The following is a 23,624-nucleotide window of genomic DNA, read 5'->3' as shown; positions in this document are numbered from 1 at the left end:
CGCCGTATTACGCTCGTCTTGCATTGCAGGTGTGTGCAGGGAGTAAACTGCAGTGACTAAACTGGAGAAGACACGAGTGCTGCAGGTCGGTGTGAACGCCAACCTCCTTGGTCCATGCAGCGGTCACCCGCAGTTTTGAGTTTTGAAAACAAAGTCGCTTTCAGCGGTAACCGCAGGTTTAGCATTTTTCAGAGAGACAATTTTTAGTATATAATTTGCCAAGAATGAAAATAGAAAAATATCCAACAAGCTGAGATATGGAAAAGAAGCATTGCGAAGGAAATTGAATGTGTTTTACAATGAGTTAAAACGTCCGTCAGAAAGCTGCCATCTTGAGTTAGACTTTGGTGTACTAGTGCCATATTTCACTTCCACGCTGAAAGTGTGGGTTTGATTCCCGGTGGATTTACTCTTTCTTTTTCCCCTCCATATTTATAATTTATTTACTTATTTATTTTGTATTTTATATTTATTTTATTAGCAAAAGCGCTATAAACAGCCCATTTCACTAGACTGCTGACGGCTGCAAAGAAATGTTACGAGCATAATAGAGAGACAATTGTAAACACACGTATCAGATATTTTTACGTTACAGGGCAATTATCAAACTGAAATAATGCCGGAAACAGCTACTTTGTAGTTTGTACATTGTGTACACACTCGCAGCGATAAGGCGAACACCGACGGCAGCATCCGCCTCTTATCGTTTCCTGTAACATTAAAGAATAATAACAATAAGCCAGCGAACATTGTGCACAATGCCGATGCGCCTGCATCCACCGCATACAGTTTGTCTTTAAATTTCACTCCATGTAGCCCCAGCTTAATGATAAGTACGGTGTAGGAAAGACACGCAGGAACACACTCGGTTAAAATGAATTGGAAGTAGACAACACTTGCATCCCCGCTTGAAGGAGACGGGACATAGCAATGGCCGCATGGTGTTTTTTTTAAAGTTAAGAGAGAACGCCATGGCTTGAGAGGAGGGTAACGCTTAACCCCTCACACCTACGTTATTATAGCGTGCTGACACGAAAGTCTTATGAGAAAGCATTCCTTGAGAGAAACTCCCTGTGTCTAGGTGTATGACAAAAACTGTTTCAGAGACCCCTTAAATGTATACCGAAAAGTGACTGGTTAACAGAAAGCAACCTTAGCCACTACTGCTGCCACAATGTGTGGATCTGATCACAAGAATGTTTAATGCCAACAACCATAGCTTGTTGCTACTGCAATTATGGTTTTGTAGTCAAATTTAATGCATGCACAGACATTTCGTCAATCTTTCAGTGAGAAACATGCACATTCGAAACGAGTAAATATAGTACATTGCATTACGGAGGCAATACAGCTAAATACTCTGAGGGCATGGCTCACAATGTTTGTAGAATGGCGTATTTTCTTCGCTGGCTTAAAGTCATCATCGTCGTCATCCATAGGTGGAAAAGAAGTTCGAACAGGCTGCACCTTCGCTGGTTCACCTGCAAGTTTTTGCAAAGCATAGTACTCGTGCCTCAATACATACATGCCACAGTCCATAGTGAAGCAAAAAGCACGACAGCAATAACAAAAATTACTTGGCATTTATAGCTCGCCAAAACAGACCACAGCCTTCGGGAAAAAGTGCACAGGCCACTATGCGTGTGACTGAGGGCCACACTTTCCTATTGATTACTTTCAACAATCTGACTTAGCAAGCAGACCGATTAGCAAAACCTGTGGAAGAGAACACAAGGAAAGAAATTTACGGGCCTTCATCAGCGATGCCTTTCACAGTTCACATGTTTTGCATTTGGGACACTAGAGAACACGCACAGCACCAATACTGCTTGCCAGCGGACTTGGAGACTGCGGGTATAAATACACAACAGCTATCACAGCAAAATGTTATTGGCAGATCAATTAGTGCTTCCTTTTCTTTTTGTTCTTTGACATGAAAAAATTATCACCAAAGCAGAAAAGTACAGGAACAGCACAGTGCACGTAAGACAGCCCAATATGCATCCATGGTCCCAAGCCTGTCAGCATAAAAAAAAACAAAGCGATACAAAAAGCATTTTATACAAACCAGCCGATTCCTGTTTGGCAGGTGTCATTCGGCTTGCCTGGATGACGACCGTCTGCTTGCTTGTCTTCAGCTCAGGCAATGACAGGATTGTGTTCAGGTCCAGTGCTCGATTGGTGCAGTTGCGAACGACGACATATTTTGTGCCTGGCTTTGGGGACGCCGGCAGCACACCTCCGAGGGCCACAGGAAGATGGACAGCTAAGGCAGGGGGTAACGTAGGCGACGGACTTGCCGAAACAGACACCTGGCTTGTTGAAGCAACAGCCTGGCTCACCATGGCATGCTGACTTGATGCCAACATCCCCTGATGGTCTGACGGCTGGATTGCTCCACTAGACATAACACGAGATGGACTGTTTGCCTTTTCGGAGAGCTTACTGGCCAATGTCACTCCCGGCTCACTTGCTGCCATGACAGAATGATTTGGGTGTGTGAGGGGCTTAAAAGTTTTTGGCGACTGTTGCTCCTTCAATGGTGTGGCAGAGCTCACGCCTCCATGCACCCTGGAGCCTTTGCTTGTGGCGCCGCCCAATGCCACAGCTGTGTGTCTAGGATCGTACAGGGGAGTGCCTTCCATGTCATACTGCCTGGCTGTGAGTAAACAAAAAAAAAAAAAGGAAAGGAAGGCTAAGATACCAACGCCCGAAATATGTGCAGTCACTATCAGATTAATTAGCTGAATCTGAAAGGAAGAGACCATTAGAGTTCACAAAATAGATATATTACTAGCGGCTCTACCAGACGGCGAATAAAACTTTATGCGAAGCTCGTATAGCCAAACTAGCAGCTCTAACTGAGCTGTCAACTGGCATGCTGGTTTAACTGTTGTGAATGACCTATAGTTTACAAAAAAAAAAAAAAAACACTGCAAATGATTCACGAAGCCACGCTTACAGATAGTTTGCACCTGCATCACTGCCTGAAATTCTGGGACACCGGTCCACCATTACGGAGTGCCACCGGTAGCTCAGCTGACTCGGCAGTGAACAAGCACGAGTGTGTTTCTACTGACATTCTCGCTGGCCATGGTCCTCTGTGCTGTGTTTGTGTGCTCAAACCACAGCGAAATGACGAGACGGGAGTCAGTGAACATAAACCTCTTCTACCGGCCAACAATTGCAAACAATCAGTGTGAGCATTAGTGCGAAGCAGCACATTTGTGTCTTGGGAAAGAGTTATTCTCACAACTCATTATAAGTCCTGAATAACATTCTCTCAACGCATGACAGCAAAACTAATGCAAACAGAAAAATAGCGTGCACCAAGTGCTTAAACTTGCAAGTGGCAAGTTGAGCCATAACATGTGACTCAATTACAACAAGCAAAGGAAAGGAAACTGAGCCACGAAGGAGTAGAATTTGTCGGTGACAATATTGGCACAAATTGGTAGGACGCGTGCAGACAAGAGCACCTATGCAGGGTGAACAGTTACGAAAGGCTATGGACAACACAGTCTGTTACATCAAGGCACCTATATATGCAACAAAAATGTAAGTGGACACGGGAAGGCAGAAAGGGCGACTTGCCTTGCATTTCCTGCATCATCTTTTCCACCTGAGCTTGATAAATTTCTGAAATGCAACAAAAGATGGGTCACTGCGCAAAGAAGGGAGTCAGCAGTGCACCACAACTATCACTGGCAAACATCTCATAAAGCCTCGTAATGTGCAGACGAACTAAAGAAGCGATAGCTGAGCGTGCCCTTCTTATGGGCTACTTCTGTTGTAGCAGTAGTAGGAGTACACTTCTTTCTTGCATACATACGCAGCAAAAGAACCAGAATCAAACGGTGCTTTTCGTACCTGACAAAGGCTTCTGCATTCACAGTCTGCAATAGATACACATTTTATGCACAAAATAACATGCGATGTATTATTGTAGGACAAAATGAAGGACAACAAAGTGAGATGAGAGACATGACAGCAACAACTACAAAACTAATGATAGACAGTGTTCATACAGAAGCAGACAAAAAAGAAACACACAAAATGCACTTGTGCCTCTGCATGAGAAAAATGGTGTATCTTAAAAGTCAAATATGATCAATACTGGCTAGCGGTCACAAATAATTTGTTTCTCAAACAAAATTTCTATAGCCAGATTTTTAAAAAGCTTTTGGACAAACACCATAGTAGTCACTTTCTAAATGGCTCATTAGCCATATTTTCTGGTATTGCATGGTTTGTTTTCAAATAATTATCAAATAGTTTTTGGTATTCCTTTAATGCAATTGCCCTATAGCGTGATAAAGCTACCTTCTTTGTGCGCGTACAGTGCATTCTTATGCACCTCTTTTAGCAATTTATATTATTTATGTGTGGCTTGCTTTCGACAGTCGATACATATAAAAAGTGTAGATGTGTGCAAACAATCAAAACTATCATTACAGTTTTCATAACAATGCCAATACAGTGAAATGCTTCTGCTGTGGATGCCTCCGCAACTAAATTACCTCTGTAACAAGGCATGCCGTATGTCCCAGCCAAATTTCACATCTTTCATATGTACCGCATATGTCTCTACAGAAAAGTCAAGGCAAATTTGCTTGCACAATCATGGAATTTCCTCGACAGCTGATTTGTTGCTTTACAACGAATGGATGTAGCGGTGCTACCCCTGCCCTTTGCAGCCTCTACGGAGCTGCAGTGCTAAGTGGTTGTTAGCACCCTCTGCTAAGTTGCAGGCCTGACCACCACCTTGGTGATGTGCTCCTCAGCTGCTGGGAACTGAGGGCCAAGGGTTATATGCAAGATTCGTCAGGGAGGCAGTGCCCAAACACTGTGCCAAGAAGGCTAATTCCAATTTTTTTGTTCTTTTTTTAAGTTCAACGAAACTTTATATAGCCCACTGGCTCTCAGTGTTTTTTTTTATTTTTTTTATTTTTTCAGTTTCAGGTCTCGCTTTGAGCTTGAAAAATGTAGTGGCCTTGATGAGACTACGCACTTGGGTGCATAGAAACCTGATGCTGTACCTATGCTCCACGGTACTGTGTACAAGCTGCTGCGCCACCATATTGTCAAACATTCCAAGTCAGCTGTTATCACTGATAGATTCAATATTTCATGGGTACACTTTAATATACGAGGGCGAATCATAGTCTTCGCCCTTATTATTTTTTTTAACCAAATTACAGCTGCAACTGCGAAGTCAGCATATCCATTCCCAGTGGTGGGCCTTTCTTGGACCGGCCCGGCCTTATCTGCCGGCAGCTCCGCAGCACGGCGCTGCTGTCAGCTGTCAAAGATGACGGTTGTGCTTCACAAGTCCACAGCGTATGAGCAACGAAGTATGATTAATTTTCTATGGAGCAAGAGATGAACACCCATGGACATCCACACAGAAATGCAGCTTTGTATGGGGAAAGGTCTCTCGCTTTGAGAAGTGTGAGGTGGTGGTGTTGTGAGTTTGCAAAAGGCCGTGAAGACTTGCATGACAATAAACATTTGGGGGGACTGCCTGCATCGCCGACTGACGACGTCTCTCAAATTTAGCGCTGCGATGGGGCAAATGTCTGAACCGATGTGGAGACTATGTGGACAAATAGTGTAAGGTACGTAGAATAGTACGTATATTTGCAGATACCTGTATGCACTTCATTTTCGCTAATAAAAAATAGGGGCAAAGACTTTCCGATTCACCCTCGTATATAGCTGTGCCTTCGATACACTGTAACGGTGCCTGCACGTCACAGCTGCCCACATTGAAATTTAATAAAACTCGGTAAATTATTAACATGGACATTTAACTGTGGTGCAATTCCACAGTTAATGATTAACTGCAAGAATTACACCCTTACATAAAGGCAGTACAGACAGAAGGTTGGAAATTACAGATAGAAGCATTAGAATAACATTTGGTAATCATTATGACAAGCTTCTTAGATAAGCAGGGCCTTATGTCCCCCCCAACAGTATGGTTTTCTAGGAGGCCATAACATGCAAGCTTTGTTAGATAATTTTTCTCATATGTTGAATTTGGGCTTTTGTGAGCAATGAGATAGCTTGTTCATTTTTACTTGTTGAGCATAAAGCGTTTGACAGTGTCCCACTATTTTGTTAAAAAAGCTTTCATCGCTTGGATTCAGAGGGCACTTTCTACTTCTCTTAGAAAATTTTCTGCAAGGCCAGCAACAGTATGTCTCCGTAGGAAAATTCCGAAGCTCTGTCTCCAAACTAAAGGCTGGGGTTCCACCAAGATCAATATTAAGTCCATTGTTATTTAACTTATAGTATGTCAATGATCTTGCCGATGCTATACCTGCTTTTGTTTATCAATACGCTGACGACGCTGTTTTATTAGCGCGGGCATCAAGTTTATCCAGATGCCATTTCCACTCTGCGAACCGGAGTTACAAAGGCAATGGACTGGTGTGCAGCTAACTATGATGCTGTAAATGTTTCCACAACAGAGATTATTTCGTTCCATAACATTTATGCGCGTTTCAATTGTTCGCTATGTTAATGTGAACCTGTGAACCTCATGTCTAACTGCAAGATAACTTGGTCGGTTTTTTTGTCAGTAACCTTTCATGGAACGCCCATCTAGCTCGCATATGCCAAAAGCTGTGTATTGTGCCATGCATTATGTATAAGATACCTTTTGACCATTACTGATCTGAATGACAACTGCACAAGCTTGAGCTTACAGCATTATTCGGCACGGCATGACGGTATATGGGCATTGCTCAATTCGATGGCACAACAGAGTGGACCGTCTTTAGCTTTCCTTGTTAAAAATTATTGCCTATGATATAGATATCTGTAATCAAAAACATCTATGTTACGCACTGCTTTTGCCTGATTTCAATGCGATGTTGTCAGAGACAGTTGTTTTCAGGCACTTTTGAGTAAGCTGCTTTAAGGTGCCATACTCTGTTCCTCGCAGTCTTAGACCAAATCAACACTGCTGAATCCCTAGGTGTTCAACTAGGTATGGAAAAAGGCGAGAATTTTATATACATATCTTTTTTAATTGACTGCCACAACATGTACTTGAGGCTGATTCCAAGAACAAACTTAGAAAGATCCCTAATGCACACTTCTAATTAACCACAATTTTGTGCTTGAACTTGTCATGACACATTTGTATACTATCATGTCACATACCTTTTATAACTCGATCTTTTCTTGTGAACTTTGCCATACTCTATACTGTTTCCCTTCACTATTTGCTTTGCTGAAAGTTTCGACTTAGAATTGCAAGCATCACCTTGTGTTTTCTTGCTGACTGCCGGTCAAGCCCTCTGTGGCTTTGGCAGGCCTGACTGATGTATTTTATGTCTCATTGTTAATAAAGGTATTATTATTACTATTATTACAATGGTCTGTTATCCCTGTTTCAGAGGACATTAGCATATATAAAAAAGTTTCAAGACAGTATTTCTAGGAAAGTTCTGGTATTGTTGCAGACAGAAATTATTATTGCATAGACACCTGGAATTTACATCACCAACATTGTAAAACAGTACAAAGGTCTTCTTTTTCCTTTGTAGGCAGTCATAGTGAACAACAAATAGCAATATTGAAACACACAAGAAAGGCCACTTTTAATTTTGTTTTTAGTAAGCTTGGCAAGCGACACAGGTCACAACAAAAGACACATCGCTACAATCGAGCACCCTACCACCGGAAGGCCAAACAAACTTCCATTTTCTTCTTCTTTTGGATGACAGCTGAAGGCAGCCCCCTATATGCGCGTTAGGCCACGACTGCTATGCACTTGATGCCTTAGGCCAGCAATATTAGTACACATGGAGCCATGTACGAAAACGCCGATGGCCTTGACACGTGCCTACCAAGCCAGTGTCGCACTCCAAAATAGCAACTGCTGGGATATGGCACATCAGACCTTAATCAGAACATGTTGATAATTGTTGATACTGTTGAGCAAAGCAGCGCGAGTTCTTGCTACATTGAGGAACATACATAAGAGAGCATTCTTCCAGTAAAATGTGTGCTCTTGCGTACCCTTCTTTTTCTTCTGCCAAGCCAGGCATGAGCAAAGCAGGGCCAGAGTCTTTCCACTCCCCGTGGGCGATTCGATGAGGCAATTCCTTCCATTCCTCAAGCCCTGCAGGACCTGTAAGGCACAGTGGAACAAAGCACTTGTGCAATGTTTTTCCAATTTAAAGTGATAGGTACAAATTTAGAGTCACCCCCCTTGTAACAAAAAGAAAGTTGCCCTGTTTGCACTGTCAATACTCTTAATTTGCAGTGATCCCAACCATTGCACATGCATATCAGTCAACACGTGTTTATTTAAGGCATATTAGTAATAGACATCCCTATTACTTGGGACAAACTGGTAAAAAGCCACAGGTCTGCACGAATGAAAATACAAATTACAAAACAGAGCAAAATGAAGCAATACCTTTCTTGAAACGTAACAATGCACGAAGACCTTTCTAGTGCAGCTTTTTAGGTAATGTGATAAACAGTCCTAAACACAAAAGTGTCATTTCTTATGGCAACAGACATGTGTGCGAAAAAGAAAAGCTCTATAATGAAATGCTTAGGTCAACTCGTCTCTCACCAAAGTGTTTCACCAAAAATCACCTAACCTTCGTGATGGCTTGTATCATGTTTGGCACATCTACAGGTGCTTTGCAATCTCAAGGGCTACTATAAAATCTGTTCTACACCTACAAGGCGGCTCCTTACAGCCAGTGGCGTAGCTAGGTCATCTGGCACCCGGGGCCGATAGCTCTTCTGTCACCTCCCCCCCCGGGTGTAGTCGAGGAAGGCGAGGATATCGACAATTTTCGGGTGTCTTCAGACGTATATGACATACACCTCACCCCCCCCCCCCCCCACCCTACTGGCCCCGTGCACCCGGGGCCCACGCCCCCCCCCCCCCCCCCACCCTTTGCTACGCCACTGCTTACAGCAGAGCTGGTGTGAGCAACAGTGGCGTTCTCAGCCTTCCTCGGAGAAGCTGGCCCGCGTGCGATTGCGAACGTTGTGCGCAAGTGTGCCATGTACGAATGTATCATTTCATGTGCCACCCTCGTCATTTGGAGCAGCCTGCTAGGCGTATGGCAAACGTCACCAGCACAGATTAAAGAATTTTTCGCGCTCACCTTTATGATGACCATCTTTTGGGATTGGTACGGTGTGTGTGGAAAGTATACAGCGTGCGACTCGATGTAGAGGGGCTCCTTTTTGGCAGAGCTCTCCGCTTCCACGTCCATCGTATCTTTAAGTCAAAGACCATAAAAAAGATTAATTAGGTTAATCGAAACCAACACTGGCGGGGCGCTAGTACGAGCTCTTAGTTTGTACGACCACTGCACCGAACTACCACAGAATGAGGACGGCCTTATCGCATAACTAAAAAGAAAAAGCTCACCAACCATTTTGCATGCACGCATTTGGGAACGGCGGAAACATGCATGCAGGTGACACAAGCAACACACGACGCCCTTATATAAGGGCATATTCGGCAATACGCTGGCGCGCTACTGCTAAAGTTTACTGTCACGCGGGCACCGACGAACGCAAAATGACACACGCCGTCAACAAATTCTTTTATTATTTTACTTCGAACATGTACACATTCTATCGCGTCAACGAAACAGCTCCTGGAAATTAAACAACTACACAGGCCCCTCCAACAAGGGCGGCAGTGATGGAAACCAACATGGTCTTGTTTACCTGACGCTTTTCGACTGGCAGCCGTCAAGCGCCAATTTCTCCAGATCTCTAACCGCTGGGTCGTGCGGGCATTTTAACCATCGATAGGATGCCTGCCGTAGAATCAGGAAGCAGCCGGAAGCGGTCGGTCAAGTCATAACACGCACAAATCAGCGCGAAAAATTGCGCGCCACAGATGTCATATCACACGGGAATCGTAGGCTGCGACCATGGCTGCGACCGTGGATACAAATGACATTGCATACGACTGCGCTCAGATCGGCTCTGTTCTGTCTTCGCAGAAACCGTTTCGGTTTCGGTCGTAACTTGCGCGCGCCCAGCGATTGAAATGCGATACTCGGACTGCACGGCGGCCGGCGCTTTTTCTTTTTGCACCACCGGTGAGCGTTGAGGGATCGCTAGTTGGGGAAAGTGTGGGGTAAGTCACAGTGCATAAAAAAAAGAACCTCTCACTTACATGTAATGCAAAAATGCATCAGCTCAGTGTCTGCAGCGTCCAGCAGTGGTGCAAAAAGTGCCGGCCACCATGCTGTCCGAGTACCGCGTTTAATAGCTGAGCACTGTGCATTCTTGTATAAAATGCGTATAAAAGGACTCTGATGCGAGTTAGTCGGTTCATGATCTCGAAGCAAACCTTCACCAGCGCGAAGAAAACGAGACAAAGGATGAGGAACACGAAGAAACAGTACACTCTATAAGCCCCATCTGCAAGATACGTATTTTATTTCACCCGAATTTATTAAAAAGAAGTTGCTGACAGTTCCTTCACCGCGCGATTCATGGCCGAACCCCCGAAGTGGGTTGCACCATTTCACTAGGGAACCAGAGCACAGACGAAGCGCTGTTTCGACTTGTTCATTTTATTTAGCTAGCAGCCTCGAAGCAGCTTGACCAGCCCACCGGATGATTATCCAGGCCGCTTCTTTGTGCATATCGCAGAAAAGACGCCGCCCATCAAGCCACCATCCTTCTCCGTTTGCCTAAAGCCCCTAGATATTTTCTGCTTAAAAGTTATCTAGGGAGTTTAGCATCACCCTCTTACGCTTTCCAATGCGCAGACGGCGCCGCGAGGCGCGATAGGATCTTACCGTACTTGGACTTGGACTTAATTTATACGGAATATCACGGCGACGACGACGACGGTAATTAGCCTGGGGTGTGTCTGTGACTGCCATTGCAAGAAAAGCTGTATTCTTACTAGATGTATTTGCGCATCAGGATGGTTTCCTCAAATCTCCCCGACCATTATCGTAGCCTCCTCTCTTGAGTGTGCTCCTCACCAACTGTTGTGGTGTTCTGTGATAAACGGAGTATACTTTTCCTTCACTGAGGAACCGTCATGTCTTTCAGGGCAGTGCCTGTGCAGGTCAAGGAGATTGTTTAGCATTACAGACAGTTAAATCTGACGGTTGGGTAGGACCGGCGGGAAGGGTAGGGAAAAATGATCCTTGCCAAGGGAGGTGCACCTTCAGCCCCCCTAAATTAAATATCCTGGCAAGCTTTCCTTTTTAAAGTCAATAGCTTTCTTTGGCTCCTTTGCACATTTTTGTGGTCGGTGGTTGGCAGTTGCCGGTCGAAGGCTGGAACAAAAGTGCCCACACAAATAGTGCACATGCACATGTTGTGGTACACGTGCTGCTACCACCAGAGACGTGTTGGTTAACGGCTCCGTTCTCGACAGAATTATGCAATGAAATGACAAGCCCTACCTAAATATCTCCACGCAGTGCTACAAATGTTGTTAAGCGCATCATTCCTTTAATAAATTGACAATCCAATGATTTTTGCACAAATTTATTTGTGCTTTTTCCGCTTTGTTGTACATTTACCCATGCTATCCTCAGCCTACTAAATTGTCCCATCTTTGAGCAATTGCGACTTCTGAATAGACTAATCGACTTGATCCACTTATGTTCATTGTCTTACCAATGTGGGTCTTCTCCAATCTTATTGCATAACTATATCTTTTGTCTTTTCTATTAGACTTTGGCCTTCAATACTTGCTCCCACTACTAAATACATTTTTTTATGAAGTGGAAAAGGCCACCAGAGACAGTTCTCCATCATACAATACACCAACTCAAATTTTCGTGGACAATGTATACTGTCGATCAAAACAGTCTCTGTCGCCTTGAAACCACTTATGAATTTTATATAATAAACCAGTTCAATGACCTATGTTATATTAAATACTGCAGATTCCTTATTCAGAGTTTCTGTGGTCTATGGTACCCTCTCCCTCCCAAAAAACTGATTGTCCAAACATATCTGAAATTACCTTCAGCAGAAACACTGTGGGCAACTCCAGGGATATTTCTTTTTAGGATTCTGAGACAATGAATACATTACAACCCCTTTTTCTCACTATGTATAAATGGTTGCTTAAAATAAACCTAAAGTCTAGGAAACTGAACTGAATAGAGAAATGCGCCGCACGGTGCCGTTCTAGGTCACGACGTCTTGAACTTCGCTGGTTGAGCTTTCTTGCGCACAGGCAGTATTTGCTAGTGATACAGTTTTCTTGTGTCGTGCCTCAAACAAGCGAAAATGAACGTCCTTTCAGAGCTCTCAGAGTGTCACAATGTCAATGCACTGGTCACAGGTGAGTCAACAGAGAATGTTTTCGAAGTGCACGAGCGGCACAAACTTAATTTTTTTGTAAGTGTTTGCAGAAACAAACACTCCATTGCTGTGTAGTTTGTCATATATGATTAGGAATGTTAGCAAAACATGCACTAACAGTACATACCCCCAAGATGAACTCTCTGAGGCTATGAATGGTAAGCCTGTTCAGAAAGATAAGATATGCTGAAACAGCGCAATACTTGCCGCATGATGGACTCGAGGGCATTGCAAGATGCTTGCTAAGTAAGAACACCACCACTCTTTCACAAACGGATGTCACTTTATTGTGTTCAATCCACAAAGGCATAAACGCATGACAACTAACTGCTAAGGTAGACTAGACACAAAAATTTAAGGGCGATCTATAGCTGCCTCACACAGGGATGGGAACAAAGAAATGTGGATTGTGCAATTTCTTAGAAAATTTATGGCTCACAAACAAGAAACACAGAGCCAACCACCAGACAATGATCAAGACAAAGACAATTACAAAAAGCTCATTTGACAGATAATCACACAATCCATGTGTACAAGGCTGACTTAAAGCGATGGCTTTGCTCCTGTTGCCTGGAAAATGTGACTGTAGGCAATGGTTGCAGCGATCGGTTAAACTATTTATCAAAACAGTTTTGAAACACCGAGAAAATGAAAGAAAAAAATACATATATGCAATGGCTGACATGAACAGGTGGAGTTCAGAGGGCAAAGGCCGCATGTATACTGTCAAACACCCCTTTTCACCGAATCCCGAAGAGTGCTGAATTACAGCGGCAAAAATCGGCCACACACACACACAAGCAAATGCGACTGTAACTTCACTCTCCTGAGTTGAAATTTACTCAATTACTTTCAATTATCAGGAGCTCCTTAATATGCAGGTGCTCGAAACAACATTGTATGCTTTGCCAAGACAAAAATCACACAGCAACTACCAGGTATACAAAAGATTGTAAATTGAGGTTGAACAGTCATCTAAAATTTTAAAAGATAGAAATTAAAACCACAGGCCAAGTGTCCTGTGTAAGCGATTCTTTGTCCCAACATACTGAATGTTTGTGCTCGCATATACATGGCCCCCAAAGCAGAACTACGGCATCATGGTTAACAGTGGCGACTGTTGACAATGAAAGGCTGACTATCTGGCACTACTTTATGGATTGCCACCGTGATGACCTTCTTGCTATGCTAACCTTACCCTTAAGTCAAAGCCATGCAGGGAAATACCTTCTGCTATTAAAGACCAATTACAATATGTTTACTAGGAATTCTTTTTCACAGCACGAGAAAACATGCTACATAGAGAACACGACAGACACTTGAGCGTGCCGTGTTCTCTGTGTGGCGTCCGTTTTTATAACTGCTAAAAGGAATGTACTACAATCAACTACAACAAAATTTTAGATAGCGCAAGAAGCCTTGCTTCACACAGTGCAGTTATAGAGCCTCGTTTCTAATCTACACATTCGAAATATGAGCACAGCTGCATTATGAAAAACTTGCGAAAACCGACGTTTTCGATACCATAACTTAAAAGAACGAAACGCACATGCACACACATGGCCATTACTGCTAGTTAGGCTGTTTATCAGACGTGTAATTATTCCTAATCTTTGTTAATATAGCGGAATTTTCGCAAGAAGTTTGCTCTTTCCGTGCCCATTAAATTATCTTTTCTTGCTTCAAATGCATCAATGTGTGATTAAAAACCTATCAAAGGCATGGCTCCTGCGTTTAGCTGATTCTATTGCGAAATCGCATAGTCCTACACTTTCATGAATCGCAGCTCTCAAGTCATACCAACATCGTCATATGTGCACTGACTAGGGGTAAGGCAACTGCTGCATTCCCTAAGTGGTTTTGTTTTGTTGCTTCTATTTCCACTGCTTCCATCTCGGTGTATGACATAACCGTCCATATCCCCAATGTAGTTCGAGAAGGCTTGCAGTACTTAAAAACGAAATAGCCTAATAAAAACAGTACAGACTTCCATTAGGATGGCGAAAGTACTGTGCATACAAACAGCAAAAGGTTCGTACGTTTCCACAACCATCGGCCACTCCACACCACGCTAGTAAATGTGCGGCAAGCTCCATGACAATGTAAGAGCTCACTAAGTAGCTGCTATTTTGTCATCAAATAGAAAATTTAATGTGCTTGAGAAAATAAACGGCGATACAGCATGTACAGGGTAACTGACCCCTTATGCTTTGTGTGAACGACTCTTTTGAAGCTCCATGCCGCATCAATCCATGCAGAACGTTTCACGACATCCAAGATGAAATTAAAGAAATAGTAACTTGCACTGTTTCCACATTAAACAATACGTGAAGGTAACAAACAAAGAACTAGAAAAATTTTAACTGTGCATAAGATAGCAGGCTAAACAAGGCACCACAACATAACATGAACAGAGGCATACACGCACCAATATCGCCATCTTGTGACAAGTTAAAAAGCAAGCAACTGCGACAAGGTCGGTGACACCTGATTATTGATCGTTTCCCGATGCTCTTGAAGCCCTACCAGCGAGTGACGTAGCAACAAGAATGCTCCCAGAGGACCCAAACGAGCATGTCTCCTCATGCAATAGAGGCTATATGGAATGAAAGCCCTTAAGTAGTACATGCAAAACAGCTGCAAACTATTAGGTAAAAACTGGTATTAATCGCAACGAAGACTCTCACACTGAATGACAGAAACAAGGAATGAGTTTTTGAACAGGAGACAAGTTACTTTGGGTGGTATGGTGGGGAGAACCCAAGCAATGCGAAATGAGCTTTGAGGTTTTTGGCTTTACACTTGACCCAAATCAAAAAGGTCGCATCATGGACTGCCCCAAGGTCAATAGGGAACATGTACTTTCCAGGAGGGGGGGATTGGTACCTTTAAGTGTTCAACAATTAGTAGAAATAATGTGAGCCTCTTGGGTCTCCCTCCCAAAGGAGGTGGCGTTTTAAATGACGAGAGGTGCGGTAAAATTTCACCACCTTTCAGGGCTTTCTCTCAGCAAATTCCACTAGCTGTTTTGAATAAGCCTCCCAAATCCATATCTACCCGAGCAAAAAAATTTTTTTTAAAATCCACAGCAGCAGATCAGAGCAGATGTCGTGACACACGCAGCCGCTTTAAACATTTTATGTCGATTTCATGTTTCCCTGGGTATCCTACAATCAGGGTTGCTAAAACATCACTACAAAGCTGCTGTTTTGTTTCCTAAAAATTTTTTTGCTGGCCAATCTTAGGTGCAGAGTTTTGGGTGTTGCATTCTAAATCATTTTATTGCTAACCAGAACAAAGGGACCAAATATGATGCACACTTCATAGGTATGCTAGTACAGTCCACTGCTAAAAGAAACACCTAACTAGCAATAAAGCCAATATAACTAGTTTTTTTTTGCTGGTGCTATTGCATGTATATTTCTGCATCAAAAATTTGTCCAAGAGCCCTTGTGCCGCCCCCCGGTGATAATTGATGGTAGAATACATGTTCCCTTTCACATTTGACCATAGTGCCATACAAGGGTTAATTGAGAGGCTCAGCATAGCCGATAGGCTACTTGTGTACACCTGTGTCAGAGTAACAGAGGTCATGCCCAACAACAGAAACACTGGTAGCGATGTCTTGAAATGCGCAATCAACCACAAGGTGCTAGAAATGTTCTTGTGTTACACAAGTCATCTCATTGAAAGTCCTGTTCTGGTTATCATGTTGCTGCCAATACATTTACTCCATCAACGATTGGAATACCTTTGGTCATTTAAATAACATTCCTGGTAGATGTTGGTCAATTAAACACAGCGTCCCGAGATGTCCCCACTGGTGCTGTTCCCTCATGCCTATGACCCCTGGCGTCTGGGAGAGTACTTCCATTTCAACAATGCTAAAACTGTCTAATATATAATGATTTGTGCTTTCGACTGTAGCAGACTTGCAGCACTATTACCCCTTCAACCAACACAGTAAACCATTCAAAAGGAGGACAAAACACTCGCTTCGACATCCTAACTACGGCACACGACGTGGAAGCCTTTGCAAGTGGAAGAATTGTTTTTCTATGCACACGTTGAGACAGATGCCAGAACAGCATCCAGAACATTATTTGGACTGGCTAGCACAGAAAATGAGCTTCACTTCCACACAACAGGCACACCTGATACTCCGTATCTGCTCCTATTGGCAGGTTGTGTAAAATCAGTGCGCAATTGTTTGATTGTTAAAAGCTGATGGAGCAGCAGAGCACATTTTGAAAAAAAAAAAAAAAAAAAAACTAGTATACTAGTACTTAAACCCCTGTCACAAATCCTGAAGCTCCTTGGAAGCAAGGAGGAGTGACACTTTTAACCCTTTTCCTACTATTTGTACCGATAAAGCCAATGAGTTTATAATTGTCACAAAAAAAAAAATGCCTCACAGTGTGAACGAATAATGATATATCAGTCAACTTGTTTCTAGCTGCAGTTTCCGACACTAGATGGCAATGCTTGTCAATGTTACTGGCATTGTACGAATATTATTATTGGCTGCTCGAATAATTGCATTAAAACCATGGCTGCCTGCGCTGCATCTCAGAAATTTCTGATAATGTGGTACAATTTTCGTTATTTCCTGCGGAAGGAAAGGGTTAAAGGAGCAAGCTAGCTCAAGGAAGTTGTGGCCTTTGCCTCATGATCTTCAAACCAGAGTGCTCTTAACATGAACTGTTGCCTTGCGTAAACAAGTGCTTTTCAGAACAAAACAGTGCAAGAATAAGTGTGCTTCAAAACCCGAACGGCAGCTTCCTCAACTCAATGTTCCTTTGAACTAGACGTTTCTCAATGCATCCTTTCAAAGCTGCACACTCTCCACTGCTTCAACTGACTTCAAAAGTGCTGGTGTGACAGGGGTTTATATCTTCAGTGGAAAGAAAGTAACCTATTGAAGCACAAGCATTCGTAAAGGGATGCAGACACGAAACGCCTCAACAGCATGCTTATCTAGGCTGCTTTGTACATCTTGGTAAAAAGCAGATTCAACTGCGCGACGCCGGACACAGGAAAAAAAAAAAAAAAAATAATATGTAAGGATGCAGCATTATGTCCTTGTGGTTCTTTGTGTCCGGTGTAGTACTGTTGAATCTCCTTTTCATTATGGAATGCCTTACATCTATTGCACACACTAGCCATTTTCTAAGATATGAAACATGCCTAGCGACATGTTCGTAGCATTGAGCGAGGCTTCACACGTTTTTGGCTAACCTTTTAACTACAGGACACTGCTGCTTATTGCAGCAGTCTAAGCTGTCAAAAAAAAAAAAATAAAAGAAAGAAAGGGGGTTTTACGTGCCAAAACCACTTTCTGATTATGAGGCACGCCGTAGTGGGGGACTCCGGGAATTTCGACCACCTGGGGTTCTGTAACGTGCACATAAATCAAAGTACATGGGTGTTCTTGCATTTCGCCCCCACTGAAATGCGGCCGCCGTGGCCGGGATTTGATACCGGGACCTCGTGCTCAGCAGCCCAACACCAAAGCCACTAAGCGGCTCTGTCAATAGCAGTCACGACTGGGCATTAAATAGAAATTCAAAGCGCAAACTATCACTAGTTCTCCACACTGTGTGGAAGGAGTTTCACAAAGAGAGAGTCATGCCACAGGATAGAATGATGCCCAGTGGAGTGTAAGGAACAGCAAAAGAGAGAAGGATATGAAAAATGGCACTGGACACCACTGACAGAAATCGCTAACAGGTGGCAGCCCTGTAGGCCCCCTTTCGAAGTACTACTGCTTTCGGCACTCATTCCTTTCTCTTAAAACAACTTGTGAATGCGCTTCCTAACTAGATGGCTCTGTGCTGGCAGCTCCTTCCTTGCAATATATAAAAGCACGGGGTGTTCGTTGCAAAAAGAAAAACGGGATAAGTGAACACAACGCTTCAACATATGTGTGCGTGATCGATGAGGCAGAAAGCCAATGATGGGGGGGTAGAACGAGCGCTGGAACTTGGTGGTGAAATCCGCGTGACCAGAATATGTTTGACTACAACTGCTGCCGCAGAGTCACAACTCAACGACTTTCAGGTCTGCCGCTGACGTTGACGGGAACTCCGCCTCCTGAGGAATGAACTTTCCAATGGGCTTCACTGCCTCCTGAAAAAGGTTAGAAAAGAAGGCAGAAGAGAATATTATTGTAAAAAGCTTGAAAACTGCTGATTTTCGCTGCATATTGAAGAATGTTTACGAAAGGTAGACTAATCCCACCCAAGTTCTTCAAAACTCGCATTTAAGAAATGCTTGGTCAAAATGAACAGTTCACTAAAGTTGAGTGGGGAAAATGTCAATATTGTAACCATTTTTTAAAAGCTTTTATATATGATACTTTAACAAATATTTACATCCCTGTTCACTCATTGCACTGATATCTAACATGGTATTTATTCTCGAGTAGGTTTCATTTCACTTCCACTGCTTGAGGTCACAATGGAAAAAAGAAATACCATCGTGAAAAATAACTTTGATGGCATGGTTAGATGGGCTAAAGGGGAAGAAATGAAATGCTGCAAGCAGATTTTTCAGTCTTCATTTCACAAATGAATTATTTTACAATGTTTACTGCCCCAAGGTTGCCACAACTAAATGGCCTGTAATATAGCTAATTATGGTCAGACAGAAAACCTGCCTCCAACATTTAATTTCTTACTCTTCCAGCTGTGTTTTTTTATCGCGTGGGTTTTGGGGAGCACATGCGCCCGTTTCCTCCGGCGTACTCAAGTAGGCAAGATCCCACGCTGTGGACAGCTGGCCTTAAGCCCTAGTCGCAAGCCGAGCATACCCTCACAGGCTTTAAAGAATGGAATATACAGCCAAACCCACTTATAACAATATTCCAGTGCCACGAAAATTCCATTGTTATAAATGGGTTGCATGAAAAAATCAAAATAGGAGAATGGCAGAACTGACGTGAGAAAACTATAAAAGCAGGCAGGCCAGTGCCCCTCCCCACCACCTTCCTCCATCCGGCTGCTGATTGTGTTCTCGTTTAACTGCTTCCTGGGCGCTCCAATTGCGTGTAACAAGCCGTGGCTGTTGGCGTTAAAGAATGTCACTACATACTGTAGCAACTGCAAAGAGGTGTCACGGGTGGCAAGTGATATGCGAGCACTGCAAAGGCATCGCTTTGGTGGCACCAAAAGGGGCCTTTTAAAAATTGCGAAAAGGCTGCTGCGGCAGCCTGTCAGCTTGAGAAATCCAGAAGAAACGCTGAGGAGAGATCCCCACAAGCATCTTGCCACATACTTCTCACTGGCTTGCATGAGAAAAGCCTATGTCCGACAGCCTTGCATGCTTTACGCGAAGCTTGCCGACATCCTTCTTCAAGGCATCCAAGTGCTCCACGTAGTGCAGCAGAAGGTTTCTTGCGAAAATGAAGCCCCGGAGGGACTGAATCATCTGCCAGGCCTCCTGTGAGGACAACGTTGAGGAGCCTGCCCTACCGTGTCATCGCTGCCGTCGTCACCGTCGCTATCTGATGCAAGCACGTCCGCAACAATCGTCTCATCGGTTAGAAGCACTGTGTGCTTTCTTTTCACCAGCTACGTCGCATATGCCGATGATCAGTGGGCGGATCAGCCATCTTCCACTTAGGCGGCGAGTCAAGCGAGGCTGAGAAACCGCGTGGCCAGGAATGACATCGACACAAGCGACGAAGATGAACGTGAGCGATTTAGCTGAGTGCAGAACTGTGCTGAACAAGGAGCCAGTGAGTAACATGCGAGCGTTCTGCTTGTGGCACAATTGGCACGGTCCATTTGTGTTTCAGAGGGTGGGGTGGCATAGAGCTATGGGCGCAGCCCATTCGTGTTCGGAGGGGTAGAAGGGCAAAGGGAGAGAGCCGCGTGGAGATGGCTGGAAAATGAGCGCGGCGGCTGTTGGAGCAGCAGCCCATCATGCAGCGGCTTGAATTTCTCATTTTCCCTTTTTTTCTTGTCAAGGATTTCACATTTCACTACCTTTTGGCTCGGACACCCAGCAGCCAGACTTCATCGTTATAACCGATAACGCGGTATTGGGGCATTGTAGTAAGCGGGTTATTTCACCATGGAAAACATACAAAGGTTGACGGTGCAGCAGCTTCTCATTGTTATAACCGATATATTGTTAAAACGGGTATCGTTATAGGTGGGTTCGACTGTATGTTAATTACCTTATGAAGTAATTGGCACACATCAAAACTAATTACAAATTAATCTTTGCAATAAATTTAACAGGAATGTAGTCTCATTATTACTGATAAAAAAACAAAATACAAAGTGATTTTAATACACTAGCGCACACCCATACTAGAAAATGCAGGATCACTAGAGAAAACCTAGAGCAATCACATCTCTGCGATTATCTGCATATAGAGTAAGGACTAGCAAAGATCAAGGTGTCATTAGAAAATGGAAGCTCAACGTAGACCAATATCACATGAACATGCCATTGGTACTGAAATGGCAATTGCTACCCCTCCTGATTGATTCTAAATATTGCTCCATTACATTCAAACTTCTTGCCAGACCATGTGCATAATACGGTCCAAATCGCAAATCTTAGCTGTACTTTATAGAACACCACAAAATTTGTAAGATGCAACACCCACTTTATGCCGCAGGGCAAACATGCAAATTACGGAAAGAAAGGTATTTCTTACATTGCCACATTGTGGCGAGTGAACAACAAGGCAGTGCCAGAACTGCGACCCACCTATCCAACTCTTTATTGGGAGAACTTGTGCCAAGAAAAACAAGTGGCACCAAAAAGCACAGATTCCGGTTTCTGAAATCTGATCTACGGGTCAGGTATGCCAGCTATTTGTACAAAACTCAATGCACGTTCCAGCACACTCGCTGGTGCTTGCAGAAGTTCTAGAATATACACCACTATTTGCTCTCTACACACTGGCAACTCTAGTTGCAACGCTATCAACGTAGACTGCCTAGGCACCTGTGATACCACGAGATATACGTGCAAGCCCACTCACCCGCCGCTCCTTCAGCTTCGCCATCTCTTCCTTGAGCTTATTGAGGATGCACAGGTTGGGCCTGTTGGCACTGGCTTTGCTCTGCAATTCTGTGATGCGCTGCTCTTCCTCCTGCACGGCGACAGCTCCAATTTGTACAGTGCTGCTGCAAGCAGGGCTGGGGCAGTTAACTTTTCCGATTTATTAATTGACAATTTCAGTGCTATTACATTCACCATTGGTGGTATTATATGCGTAGCCCTCTTTACTAGCGGTGCTATGTACAACGTTCATTCATTGCTGTTCTTTTTTTTTTTCAACCCTCTATGTAATGCCTGTAAAGGGCCTTTAGGGCACGCGAATTAAAAAGCTAGCAGGTTAGTCAGCTGAAATGATGTAGGCCAGAGGAGCTGCACCTGCGTTCTTAAAAGAATTGTATAGCTTAGACTTGGAGAAAGAAAGATGGAAAGAAAGAACGAACAATCCCATGCGTGTACTGGGTTTCTGTGCTATTGTCTATGGCGATTTGAAGTCGTGTTCTCAAATACCTCATGCAGCCAGTACATATGGCTTTCGGATTGCCCATTACACCAATTTACTCATCCATGTACCATAGTCGCCTTGTTCATACAGTAATCCCTCGTTATAACGAAATCAAAGGGATGACGAAAAAATTTTTTATAAGCGCTAATTCAATATAAGCGACCACTCGAGAAAAGCTAAAGCAGTCGAGCCTTAATTGCACCACAACTGCGAGGAAGTCAAAATACAAAGTATTCAACGAAGCAAAACTTTATTCAGGTGCAAAAAAAGGCAGTGAGCTTTGGCTGTTTCAAGTTCTTACTGGGCACGAGCAACCCCCGCTTTAATTTGACAAAGCATTGCGCGAGGCCGTGGTCGCCGCCCATGCATTCAACCTTATGTCGCAGCAGGCGTAGGTACTCCCGCGTCTGCACCATAGTTGGCACTTCACATGGCTCTTCGTCCTTGTTGAGGCCACAAACTGTGTCAAATAGTATACCCAGATCCGTCGCTGGGGCAACCAAAGAGCAGCAGCATCAGCCAACGCGAATGTCTCAAAGTCACCTTCTACATCTTGGCCAGCAATTTTATGAACAGCCCCGTACAGATCGCTGCAAGTCCGGTCATTGTCGGGCTGGTCATCTTTCTGTTCCAAAGTCAGACACTTTCGCCCAGTGACTGACGGAGCCATTTATCGCTGTCGACCACAAAAGCAGGCACACCTAACGAAGCACTCCGAATAACACACAATCGCACGGCCTGCAGCATGGATCCAAATGCATGTGATATCGGCGCAAAAGTGGGAGGCGAGGAGTTGACATGAAGGCAAGTGAGAGAAGTGACTGGCATCCAAATGGTTTGCAGACTGGAGAGCAAATGAGAAAGGGAAGGCAGTGGCTGCTTTTATAGGAGGGGTGTGGAGGTCATGGAAGACTACAAGAGTATCATGCTGGAAAGGGCTGCAAACGCCGTGGCTCGAGTCTGCGGTTGTGCTTGTTGTGTTCAAAAAATTATTAGCCGCTCGTTGTGGGTATGCAGCACGAATGTGAAAACTGAACGGTGTTGCAGTAGGGGCTTTGCATGATCATTGGGCAATTTTTTTCCCAAGGTGTACAGCTGTGAAGTTTGCAAAACAAGTGTTTTTCGGCGCACCGTTATTGACGACGCTGCGCTAATTCTACGGTTTGAGTGTCGGTGTTCGCGCACCATTGTGTCAGTGTCATCGACAAATGTCTAGGAACAAAATTAAATGACCCTACCACGCATTTAGACTGTTTGTTTAAAGTTGGATGACGTGAACTGAGCATGACTGGCTTGAGAAAATCACCGGGGCAACACCAGCTTGCACTGACTCGCCATGTTGAAAGGCTGACTCGCCGCTGGCGACACTAGAAATTTTTCGTGTTGTCCAAAAGCTATCTGCCGATTTGCACCGTCAAAAGCGAAACGAGGCTAGAAGTGGTGTTTTATTGTGATGCAGGCTGATTATGGCGAGCAGCAAACAAATTTCTAGACTGGCTTCCTCAAAGTTGTCTTCCAGATTTGTTAATGTAGCTCCTTGCATCGAACATGGCCCTTATAATCGGAGAGACAGTTCTTTTGTGCTTTCTGGCATGTTTCAGCGCCAGAAGTGCTCTATCGAGCAGTGAAACTTTGCTCATCGAGAGCGCCCCATGGTCTGCCCGTGGTCTTCTGGCCACTTGTTGGCGTCCAAGAGAACCACAGTTTTCTGGCATCACAAGGTGTCAGGAAAACTTTACTTTTTGTGCGGATTCTATCA

General features: G+C 43.9%; 3 protein-coding genes across 4 annotated transcripts in view; all 3 read right to left on the bottom strand.

Annotated features, from left to right (window-relative positions):
- The window catches only part of LOC142576135 (Fanconi anemia group J protein homolog), a 53,017-nt gene extending 50,362 nt beyond the window's left edge, over positions 1-2,655 (bottom strand). For both annotated transcript variants that reach the window (XM_075686096.1, XM_075686097.1), the window contains exons 1-2: positions 2,069-2,655; positions 1,378-1,481 (exon numbers count right to left, since the gene is read on the bottom strand). In XM_075686096.1, the coding sequence (XP_075542211.1) occupies positions 1,378-1,481; positions 2,069-2,645 (681 nt within the window). In that variant the 5' untranslated portion in view covers positions 2,646-2,655. The remainder of the gene's footprint in view (positions 1-1,377; positions 1,482-2,068) is intronic.
- Positions 2,656-2,736: 81 nt separating this feature from the next.
- On the bottom strand, positions 2,737-9,934 carry LOC142574672 (regulator of telomere elongation helicase 1 homolog). The gene is made up of 5 exons (XM_075683709.1): positions 9,721-9,934; positions 9,147-9,262; positions 8,035-8,146; positions 3,595-3,639; positions 2,737-2,750 (listed from the first exon to the last, which is right to left on the bottom strand). The coding sequence occupies exons 2-5, from the start codon at positions 9,255-9,257 to the stop codon at positions 2,737-2,739; spliced, it is 282 nt and encodes a 93-aa protein (XP_075539824.1). The 5' UTR covers positions 9,258-9,262; positions 9,721-9,934.
- Positions 9,935-12,604: 2,670 nt separating this feature from the next.
- The window catches only part of pasha (microprocessor complex subunit partner of drosha), a 47,748-nt gene continuing 36,728 nt past the window's right edge, over positions 12,605-23,624 (bottom strand). The window contains exons 15-16 of the mRNA XM_075686095.1: positions 21,344-21,454; positions 12,605-18,471 (exon numbers count right to left, since the gene is read on the bottom strand). Coding sequence (XP_075542210.1) covers positions 18,382-18,471; positions 21,344-21,454 — 201 coding nt within the window. The 3' untranslated portion in view covers positions 12,605-18,381. The remainder of the gene's footprint in view (positions 18,472-21,343; positions 21,455-23,624) is intronic.

Source organism: Dermacentor variabilis, chromosome 3 (genome assembly GCF_050947875.1).
Source record: "Dermacentor variabilis isolate Ectoservices chromosome 3, ASM5094787v1, whole genome shotgun sequence".
NCBI classification, from domain to species: domain Eukaryota; kingdom Metazoa; phylum Arthropoda; class Arachnida; order Ixodida; family Ixodidae; genus Dermacentor; species Dermacentor variabilis.
This window is presented reverse-complemented; position numbering and strand designations above follow the sequence as displayed.